This window comes from Psammomys obesus, unplaced genomic scaffold (assembly GCF_907164565.1).
Source record: "Psammomys obesus unplaced genomic scaffold, mPsaObe1.curated_primary_1811, whole genome shotgun sequence".
NCBI classification, from domain to species: domain Eukaryota; kingdom Metazoa; phylum Chordata; class Mammalia; order Rodentia; family Muridae; genus Psammomys; species Psammomys obesus.
In genome coordinates this window covers 125,088-136,214 of record NW_026590120.1, presented here as the reverse complement: position 1 = coordinate 136,214, position 11,127 = coordinate 125,088, and the positions used below count along the sequence as shown (strand labels likewise).

The 11,127-nt window shown below is 46.8% G+C and overlaps 1 protein-coding gene across 1 annotated transcript in view; it reads right to left on the bottom strand.

The window, feature by feature from the left end:
- Positions 1–611: 611 nt before the first annotated feature.
- Sun5 (Sad1 and UNC84 domain containing 5) overlaps positions 612–11,127 on the bottom strand; it is a 15,675-nt gene continuing 5,159 nt past the window's right edge. The window contains exons 7-13 of the mRNA XM_055606597.1: positions 10,881–10,915; positions 10,172–10,280; positions 5,094–5,172; positions 4,100–4,215; positions 2,449–2,616; positions 1,938–2,024; positions 612–755 (exon numbers count right to left, since the gene is read on the bottom strand). Of these exons, the coding sequence (XP_055462572.1) occupies positions 612–755; positions 1,938–2,024; positions 2,449–2,616; positions 4,100–4,215; positions 5,094–5,172; positions 10,172–10,280; positions 10,881–10,915 (738 nt within the window). The remainder of the gene's footprint in view (positions 756–1,937; positions 2,025–2,448; positions 2,617–4,099; positions 4,216–5,093; positions 5,173–10,171; positions 10,281–10,880; positions 10,916–11,127) is intronic.

Genomic DNA, 11,127 nt, shown 5'->3' with positions numbered 1-11,127 from the left:
TGAGTCTGAGCATCTGTTTCAATCCACTGCTTCGTGGGGTATCTCTCAGAGGACAACTATGCTAGGCTCCTGTCTGCAAGCATAACAGAGTATCATTAATAATGTCAGGGGCTGGCTGTCCCCCCTGAGGTGGGTCTCAGGTTGGGCCAGGCTTTGGTTGGCCATTTCTTCAGTCTCTGCTCTATCTTTATCATTGCACATCTCGGGTGGGCACGGTTGGGACTTCTCTTATGCCGTAATAGTCTTCATCCTGTTCCTATTGTTCAGATCTGGAGACTGAGGCCCTAGGAGGGTAGGGTCTTGCTGAAGGTAACCCATAGGTGGAGACAGAGGTCTATTTGAATCCATAGAGATGTCTTCTGTTCAGGAACCAGATTTCTTGGGGTTTGTTCCTGGGACTACCATTTGCTGACTGTGAATTCCCATAAACCACTCAATTACTCTGAGCTACAACTGTCCTCCAGTGCAGAAAGGGGACAGTTAGGGATGTTATGAAGCTGCCCAGGTGCCTGACAGGCAATCAATGACCCATGGTGTTGTTCCCAAGCCAGATTGCATTAAGGCCCAAAGATACTCAGATTTGGTTGGGACCAAAGAATACACTTTACTCTCTATGACAGGGGTCCTAGGTTTGAGTCTCTGGGAGGAGTTACGGAGCCGTGCACACGCACACGGTATAGGCAGGTGAAGCGAGCGTTTCCCCAGTTGCTGGAGATCTTCATCTTGACTGCAGCAAAGGCCCTGGGTGGCTGGTTCTGAAACAGAGCCAGAGAGTGGCAGCTCCCTCACAGGCCTCTGCCCAGCAGAGGGGCCTTGGGAGAAGGCAACTTTCCTATTTCATAGGTGTGGGAATGGACTGTCCCAAGGCCACACAACAACTCAGCAGGGCTGGGTGGGGGGCAGGGCAGGGGGCTAGGATGGAAGGTGCTGAGGCCTTGGAACAGACACAGTGCTATAGGGAAGATGCCTCAGTTTTGGAACCTGGGCAACATGATGATGCCGGGTCCTCAGCAAGCCACTGTGCCTCTCTGGGCCTCGGTTTTCCCCTTTGTAAAATGGGAGTGCTAATGGATGTTCCCCAGGATTACTGTGGACATGAAAGAAGCCCTATGGGGATGGCTGGTTTATCAGCCCCTGGCACATCAAGGCTTCTCTGTAAGCTTAGCCACTCCATTCCCTATGCCCAGAGTGGGCAGAGACGATGAGTATCAAGCTCCTTGCCCATTGCAAAAAGGCAGGGGCAGACTGGTGGCTCAGGCTTATAATCCCAGTTGCTAGTGAGGCTAGCCTGAGCTACACAGTGAGATTCTGTCTCAAAATTAAAAACGAGGGCTGGGGCAGAGTGCTTGCCTAACAAGCTTGAGATCCTAGATTCAACCTTTAATTCTGCTATAAAACCCGGAGCAAAACCCAGTGCATGTTTTTATCTTCCAGGGAATTTCAGGAGGGACCCTGAGGCCTAGAGCCCAGAGCCTGAGATTTGGGATTGCCTTAGCTAGATCCCAAGCTTCGACAGTCATGTTAGCCGTTCATCCAATCCTGCTTCTGTCTGTCCCCAACTTCCTCCTCTCCAGGCCTCAATTTTCTTTTTGTGGCCAGATCAGGTATGGACTCTGGGCTCCTTGGATAGAAGAAGCTTTAAGTTTGGGGTCAGGAGTCCCACCTGATGGAGACTTGTTCAACATTTGCTATCCAGGAAGGAGATAAAGCAAGAGGCCTCCAGGAGGGACCAGAAAACAGGGAAGACTAGCTGGGGGTCAGGAGGATCTCCCTGTACTGCTGTGGGCACTGGGCATAGCTCCATGTCTCCTCAGTCTCTTCATCTTTCAAGTAGGCCTGCGGTGACTACAAACCTCTCGGGGACTGTAGGGGACTTAGGTGGGGGAGGTGCACTGGGCTACCCTCAGCAGATGCTTCTCTGTGGCCTCCCCAGGTACCTGGAGCGGGAACATCTGGATGGTGTTTTCTGGCTGAAACTGGAATGCCCCCAGGAACACTTCCTCACTGGGTGGGTTCTCCATGCCCTGTGGAAGCAGACAACCAAGGCACAGAATGCATCTGGCTGAGACTGGCACACTCCGGAGATGGGGGGGGGCTCCTCACCAAGCCTGGTGTCTGGGACAGGAAGGAACACTGCATGGGGAAGCTGAGGCCTATGTCTGACATCACCAGTGAAGATCAGGCTGCTTCCCAGTCCTTCTCTGGAGCCCATTCTCCCGATAACTCTGGGCTGCCACAGTATAACGAAGCCCAGTGGTTTCCCTTGTCTCAGAGAGACCTTGGTTGAACTAGATAGCCATCTACATTGGTCCTGGAAGGCTCTGGCTATTCCCAGCCTAACTTAGCCACATCCCTGAGCTATATGGATGGGTTCTCTTGAGGTTTAGGCTACCACCTAAGGCGGTCCCTTCAGCCCAGCCTGGCTCCCTGTCGTAACCGTGCGCTCACATAGATGACGAAGTCCTTGGGTGCAGTGTCCAGGATACCCGACAGTGAGATGGTCTTGGGAATGTGCTGCAGTGTAAGGTTGGACAGGTAGACTTTCTGGGCCAAACGGATGGTCACCTGGCCTCGGTCACCAGCAAAGGCCCAGCAGTTTCCAGGTGTCACATTGGGCTGGAAGAGGCAGGTGTGAGGGGTTTGTGCTGGAAGGCTGGGATCCCTCTTTCCCTGCTTCCCACATTCCCTTGCCCATCCTTTCTGTCCACAGAGATTAGCTCCAGCAGTTCAGGGAGGGTGGGTCTTGAGTGGGGCCTCCCACCTTGTCCTTCTCAGTAGCTGTTCATCCATGCTTTCATTCCCTCATTCATTCACTCCTCGCTTCCAACATTCTTTGAATGCTTTCATTGTCACCCCGAGACATAGACTTGGATGTGCTCTCCATTTACAGAGGAGGAAACTGAGACACAGAGCAGGGACATGAGTGGCCCAGGATTGTGCAGAGCTCTAAGTCCAGCTTGGTAATTTGGCCCTGCAATTGTCTTGCTGTTAAACCACTGTTTATAACTTGCTGTTATGATCTGATCCATAAAACAAGGTACAGAAGCCCAGGAAGGAAAGGGACTGTCCTCACAGAACACAGGGAAGCTATTCATCCAGTAGGTGCTGGGCTTTTTAAAGACACAGTATGCACCGTCCTGATCTAGAACTGGGATGCTAGGCTAGGTTGGGGGCTGGTGGTGGCGGGGGGGGGGAAGATGGACCTTGGAATGACTCTTGTAGGAGCAAGGGAGACTAGCAGTTATCTGGAAAACACATGCCAACCCATGGGAAGTCAAGTAGGGCTGGTGGCATGGGAAGCTGGAACCAGTTGGCCAGGCTTGAAGGTACAGATGCCTGGTAGACGCTCTGCCCCAGACGTGACTGCAGTCAGTGTTTCATAGCCAGGTTTGACCCCTCTATTGCCTGGGCTGTACCACCTGTTTCCCTGGCTGGTGCCATATTCTGTGATTTCTTTTCCCTGTCTCAAGCCCTCAGTGCCAACTCGCTGCCCAGTGGACCTTGCTTGTGCATGTCCATCCAGTAGGAGGCCTCCCCGGCCCTGGGGGGCAACTGTCCTAGATGGACTCTAGTTCCTTGAGGGTGGGACCCATAGACAGGTGGCTTGTGGCTATGGCACTTCCCCAAATTGATGGCTAGGGTGAGCTCTTAATGGTTCCTAGCCGCTCTGGGGCTGGGACAGGCTTGTGCTCCTCTCTGGATCTCAGCTCCTCCATCCGCAAGGCTGCACTGCAGAGGGTGAATGTCTGAATGCTGCCTCTGCCACATACCGCATGCCCAAGTGACCTGGCTTCTTGGCATGGTGTCCTCCTTTGCAAAGGAAGTATACCACAGGTCCACCCCCAAGGCTGCCTGCGGGTTCCCAGACCCCAGCGTGTCAGGTCTGGGTGGGGTCACTGTGGCAGCCTGCCAGAGCCCTCCCCAAGGCTTCCATCTTGACGCCCCCTCCTCCAGCTTCCATCCTGTCCATTGCTTCTCACCTTGGCTTTGTCTCATCTCTTTCCCACTGCCATCTTTAATCCCGCCCCACCTCTGCTGCCAGCTCCTGTTACTAGCCCTCTCCTGGCCCTCTCCTACTGCCTCCTGCCCTGGCCCCTGCCTCAAGGATCACATCCGGGGGCTGCGCGTAGTTCCACAGTGGGATCCAGTTCCAGTAGGAGCGAGCCTTGTCGTGGTTATACGTGGTTGACGTGTGCGAGAAGTCGATGCTTGCCCCTGTATGGAGGGGAGGGTCTCAGCTTCCACTGGAGGGAGGCTCGCGCTGGGGGCACACTCACACTTGGTCTGAATCCCTGCCAACTTTGGAGCTCAGTGTGCCCCTCTGGCAATGGAATGGGCACTGAAGTCAGTGCTGTAAGAGCAGCTTGCTCAGGCTGTGTGCTAAACAAATGCATTGGTAATTAATGCATTTGGGAACTAATGCATAGTCCCCCCCACACACACACACTGGGCTAGCGTGCTGGGAACAGCTGCATGAATCTGCAGGGTACAGAGGGGGCCTGGCTTGAAAAGAGAGGCGTCCTGGGTTTGGTTCGCAGAGGGGCTCTTACATCTGATCCCACATTTCATTGAGTTCTGAGGTGCTTGGGTCAGCTGGTGTTGCCTGGTTGGGCCCCACTATCACCCTTAAAACAGCCTGAGCTCTCTCTTTCAGCCCCAGCCCTTACACATTCATTCTCTTGGCTAGAAGGTCCTTCCTTCTTCATTAGGTCTCAATCCAAATGCCTCCCAAGGAAAGGGGTCTCCTCTTTCCTAGCCACCTCCTCTATTTCTCCTGAAGCCAATTTCTGACTGTCACTGGGCCCACTGGCTTGTTTCAAAAGTCAGCCTCTTTACCGTGGGTTCTCCTCCTTGCACTGAGCCCCAGTTTGGGGGAATGTAAATGATGAGGGGTGGTAGTGGAGTTGAAGGCCATGGATTCCTGTTGCCCACCCCAGACCCTATCAGAGAAACCAGGTGGGAGTGGAGATCAGTTCTGAGGCTGTACTTCACAGCAGCAGCAGCAGCAGCAGCAGCAGCAGCAGCGTGCGCACCTTATGGAGGGTTTCTGAGGTAGGTCTGTGGTGGGCCAATACGGGAGGCAGGTCACTTACCTATGGACTTCAGGGCAAAGTCTGGCTTTTCAATGTAATCGCCATGAATCATCTTCATTATTTTCTGGGTCATTTTTTGCTGAGAAGGCAGAAAACATAGGCTGTGTCCTGGTATATTCTGAGCCCCATCTGTGTGTCTTTGGCAGATGACAGGTGATCTTTGGACACCTCTGCCACTTTCAGAGGCTGTGAATGGTCCCGAATAGGATGACATAGTCGTTACACTGTGCGGAAACTCTGGGTCTACCCTCTGGGTCTGCTGTGATCTTTCAAGTTCACATTACGAGATGTCGTGTAGAGGTCCTGGAGACTTTGTGAGGTCAAGGGCAGAAGACTTTGTGAGGTCTGGAAGAAGTCAGACCCTTACTGCTGTGGGTCTTGGGCAAGATGGTGCCTCCGAGTCTAGATTTTCTAAGTCTTTAAGAAGGGGTGAAAATCCTGTCTTCCGCCCTGGCTGTGGAGTGCTGTTAGGGATTAGAGAACTGTATGAAGTTCCACTATGTGCAGAACTGTGTTCTCTGCCATCCCTCTGGGCTTCCTGAGTGGTGTGTGGGTGTGTGTGTGTCCAAGGTCTTTTGCCGATCAGTCTTGGACTAGGGCAGAACAGATGACTTATGATTGAGTCCGAAGGACTTACAATGTTGCTTGTATCTCTGGGGTCTCTCTCCAAGTCCCATGTTGTAAGGACGCCAGGTCATGTGACAGGCCATCTGTGGGTGCTTTGATCAATGGTGATTACGGTTTGAATAGGAAGTGTCCCCCACCATAGGTTCATGTGTTGAACACGTGGTCCATAAGCAGTTGATGCTGCTTTTGGAGGTTCTAGAAACCTGAGGAGTTGGGTCTAACTGGAGTAAGTAAGTCACTGAGATGTGTCCCTGGGGACTATATTTTGGTTTGGCCCCTTCCTGTTGCTGCTCCTCTTCCTGTCAGCCATAAGGTAAATTAGACAGCCTCTGCCATACTCTCCAACTGCAAGCTCTGACTGAGCCAAAATAATAATCCCCCTTTTAAGTTGTCACACTATGTATTTAATCACAATGACAATAAAATAAACACAGAAGATTGGTACCAGATGAGTGGGGTGTTGCTGAGCCTAACCCTGACCATGTGGTTCTTAGGCCTTTGAAGCTGGTTTGTGGGAGGAATTTGGAAGAGTTTGACAATATGGGCTAGAGAAGCCCTAGGATGTTATACAGCAGAAGCAGAGCTTAGTAGCATTGAAGGCAAGAATCTGGACAGTGCAGGCCCGCTCGTGAGCTTTCAGATGGGACTGACGGCCACTCTACCAGCATTTGGACAGGGGCCGTTCTTGTGGCATTCTGTTAAAGAATGTGCCTCTATTTCCATGTTCTACTTTATGGAACTTCCTTCCATTTTATGGAAGGCTGAATTCATTTGTGACGAACTAATCAATCAATCTATTTGGAGGAATTTCTAATAAAGTATAGTAGCATTTAAGCAATGGCATTGCTGGCTGCTTTTCAGTTAGGTTTACAGCAAGAACTGGGAGCAAATTGCAGGGCAGAAATACTTGATTTGGCCAGAAGAAGAACATATTTAAAGTCTAGGAAAGGGTGGCTCTGGTTCTTAAATAAACACCATTAAAAGGGAATCCAGTACCTTTCATCAATAAAACAGGAATGTGTCTTAACAGCATCTTAATATCTGGCTAGACTGCACCACAGCAGGTACAGGTGAAAGAACAAATTAATTTTTAAAGATTTATCCATGAGAATAAAGTACCTCTGGGGTAACCTACTTACAAAGGAAAAATAAAGTGTGTAAGAAAGTGTTTATCCAGATTTGGTTTTGCTGTGGTCAGCTACTTAGGCATTCATAGGCCACAATAGCCATGATGCAAGGAGGCATGGCCTCTGCTTGAGCTAATGGCAGATCTGGGCACCATCATATGATGATGATTTTGTAAACATGCAGAATAAAAGAGTTACAGGATCACGGGATCCTGATTTTCAAGGAGCGTCTTGGAGGCTAGGTGAAGTATGTGGGGTCAGACTCCCCAGGCTGATGCGTGATGCTCTAAGTTTGAAGCTTGAGCAGCAGTGGAGGGCCTCGGAAGACAGAGATGCCAGGAGCATGGAATATTCGCCCCTGGTGAGGAAGGTGCCACAAGGGTCCAAGATTTTATATTCATGTGGGCCTAGAAGATAGAATCCAAGACTTAAGAGCCCTCAAACACATGGCCAGGTGTTCCCATTAAGACATTTGGCAAAATTTTGAAGATGAATGGGCAGGAATCCAAATGCTAAAAACTTCTAAATAAGCCTTAAAGAATTTTCAGTCTGGGTTTGTCTAAACCAGCTTAATACCCACACCAAGAAAGAGTGACACTTCATCCTTCCTACAGAGCACAGGGCATTTCCTGAGTGGTAACTGCAACTGTGTGAGGCAAATAGAGTTTTATTATAGCTTGTCAAGAAAACACTAAAACTGTGGGAATGTAAACTTGTACAACCACTAAGGAAATAAATCTGGTACTTTCTCAGACAATTAGGAATAGTGCTACCTCAAGATCCAGCTATACCACTCCTAGGCATATATCCAAAAGATGCTCAAATATACAAGGACATTTGCTCAACCATGTTCATAGCAGCTTTATTTGTAATAGCCAGAATCTGGAAACAACCCAGATGTACCTCAACTGAGAAATGGATACAGAAATTGTGGTACGTTTTCACAATGGAATACTACTCAGCAATTAAAAACAAGGAAATCATGAAATTTGCAGGTAAATGGTGGGAACTAGAAAAGATCATCCTGAGTGAGCTATCCCAGAAGCAGAAAGACACACTAGTGTATATTAATTCATAAGTGAATATTAGCCATATAATATAGGACAAACATACTAAAATCTGTACACCTAAAGAAGCTAAGCAAGGAGGACGACCCTGGGGAAGATGCTCAATCCTCATTCAGAAAGGCAAACAGGATAGACATTGGGAGAGGGAGAAAACAGGGCACAGGACAGGAGTCTACCACAGAGGGTCTCTGAAAGACTCTACCCAGCAGGGTATTAAAGCAGATGCTGAGACTCATAGCCAAACTTTGGGCAGAGTGCAGGGAATCTTAGGAAAGAAGTGGGAGATAGAAAGACCTGGAGGGGACAGGAGCTGCACAAGGAGAGCAACAGAACCCAAAATTCTGGGCCCAGGGGTCTTTTGTGAGACTGATACTCCACTCAAGGACCATTCATGGAGATAACCTTAGAATCCCTGCACAGATGTAGCCCCTAGCAGCTCAGTGTCCAAGTGAGTTTGCCTAGTAAGGAGAACAGGGACTGTCTCTGACATGAATTCAGTGGCTTGATCTTTGATCACCTTCCCCTGAGGCGAGGGGCAGCCTTACCAGACCACAGAGGAAGACAATGCAGACAGTCCTGATGAGACCTGATAGGCTAAGCAGACAGTAGGGGAGGAGGACCTCCCCTATCAGTGGACTGGGGAAGGGGTATGGGAGGAGAAGAGGGAGGGTAGGATTGGGAGGGAGGGGGCTACAGCTGGGATACAAAGTGAATAAATTATAATAAATATAAAATAAATTAAAAAGGAGGCAATACAGGGAAAGAGAGGAGGCAGTTTTACAGAGAGAGAGAGGTTGAACGAGAGAATAAGCTAGACACAGGTGAAGACAGACTAGGTCAGAGAATGAGAATGAGCCAGAAGAAAAGATTGCTGGAGTTAGTTTGAGGCCAAGCAGAGCAATTCAGGGGCTGAGAGAGAAGACATATTGATTAAGTTAGCTGGGAGAGGAGTTTGAGCTAGAACAGCTGAATTAAAGCAGCCAGCACAGAGCTCAGTAAGAACAAGAAAGGGTGAGTTTATTAAGCAGTAAGTCTCAGAGGCTGAAAACATTCTAGGCCTAGGTTAGATTGTATGGAGGTTAGAAGCTTCCAGCCTACATTAGCTGACGGAGGTAATAAGCCTCCAAGACAACAACTGAAACAGGCAAATAAAAGTTACTTTTGGAAAAAAATAAAACAAAACAAAACACTAAAAATTACTAGGCATTAAGTGACAAAACAAAAGCTGATGCCAAGTGAGAAAAAGAAAAACAGAAAACCATAAATAATCCAGATATTAGAGTTAGCTGACAAAAATTATAAAAATAACTACGATTAGTTTCTTCAGTAAAGGAAAAGATAGAAAACAGACAAACAATGAATTGATGGCTAAATTAAATCTATGAAATGAAAATCTATTGAATATGAATTCTAAGTATATGTGAATATTTTATATATTGAATTTTGTATTTTTGAATATATTAAATAAATTTTATATATTGAGTTATATATTATATATTCTACATATTTAGATATATAATTCAATATATAAAAATGAATTATTACAAGTGAGTCTGAAGAAGGATGAGCTAAAACTGTCAAAACTTAGATCATAGAGAAAAAGAAAGAAAAAAGCAACAAATAAATCAGAAAGGAAGCACTTGAAAGCTACTCTATAGATTTAGCATAGATATAATCAGAATACAAGAGAAAAGAATATCTGAGGAAGAAGGAATATTTTAAGAGATAAAAGCTAAGAGTTTTAAGAAATTATTGAAAAATACCAGTGCATATTTTCAATAATAGTAAACCCTGAGGTATGTTATACTGTACACAAAAAAATATTAAAAGTTTCTAGGGACAAAAATAAACCAAAATAAGCACCAGGTTAGACTCAAGGGGTAAAAGTTAAGAATGGTACAATTTTCAATTGCAAAGTAAAACTAGAATATAACAATGGACTTTTCAGAATTTTCAGAAGAAGCTTTTCTTTCTAAAGTTTTATACCCAGCAAAACTATCAATTAGGTATAAGGCTAGAATAAGGATATTTAAAAATCTCCAAGTTCATATATATATATGTATGTATATGTACATATACATGCATACACACATACATGTATCTCTCCTTTTAGTCTTTTGCAGAAAGTTACTGGTAGGGAGGAAGATGCACTCCATCAAAATGACTGTGAAACCAAGGAAGAAGATAACTTGGGATATAAGAACCAGGGCATCAGCAAAGACCTTGGGTGGTAAAGGGCCCAATGGCAGCATCTCACCTCGTCAGACATGGCTTCCATCTCTTGGAGTCTGGCAATGAGCTGGTTCATGCTACCTCGTAGGTCCTGGATTTCTCCAGTGTGACGGCGTACCTTCTCCTGGTACATCCTTATCAATAAGGAGGTAAAACAAGAACTAACTGTTTTATGATGCTGCTATCACTACCTTTTTGTGAGTTAGCTTTCAAAGAGTGACCTTTAAATCCTTCTGTTCTCCTGGGACCACGATTCATACACATCTCTCAGGTTCTTATTCCCAAAGCATTACTCCTTCTGTTCCTTTTGCTTGAAATATCGTAAGTCCAGCCTAATCCTTCAAAAATACTCATGAGTATTTTTTTGTCTGTAAGTAAGAATGCTGTCACCAGGTGGTTGATGGCTTGTTAGTTAACGTTTCTCCTCAGCAGTCATTTACTGAGCACTGCTTATGAGCCAGGAACTACTCAAGAAGTTCCATGTCTGTTATTAATGCCTTTTACCCACAACAACATAAAAGTTATGCCTCATCTCACAAATGGGGAGTCGAAGGTCCAGAAGAAAACAGGTGACTTAAAATTTCAGTCACATAGAATTTTCAGGAGCAATGATTTAAGCCCAGGTTGATCTGAGTGCTGGGTATCTATTTTTAGCTAAGGATATACCCTGGATGCCAGCTATGGCTGAGCATTTTTTAGAAAAAAAAATAGGACTAATAAGTAGCTTTTCTTACCTCAGGCTCTGCAGTGGACTATTTATGCTGTCATCCTAGTGGAGTATTAAAGAAAGCAGAATCTTTGTCAGGTGATCTAATCTGGGCCTGATAAGAGCCTCCCTGCCTCCCATGGCCATAAATCCACCCATTCATCCACCTTCATTTTCAGTCTCCCATCCATTCATCACTTACCATCTACTCAAATATGAAGCTTGTTTCATCCATCCATCCATCCATCCATCCATCCATCCATCCATCCATCCAT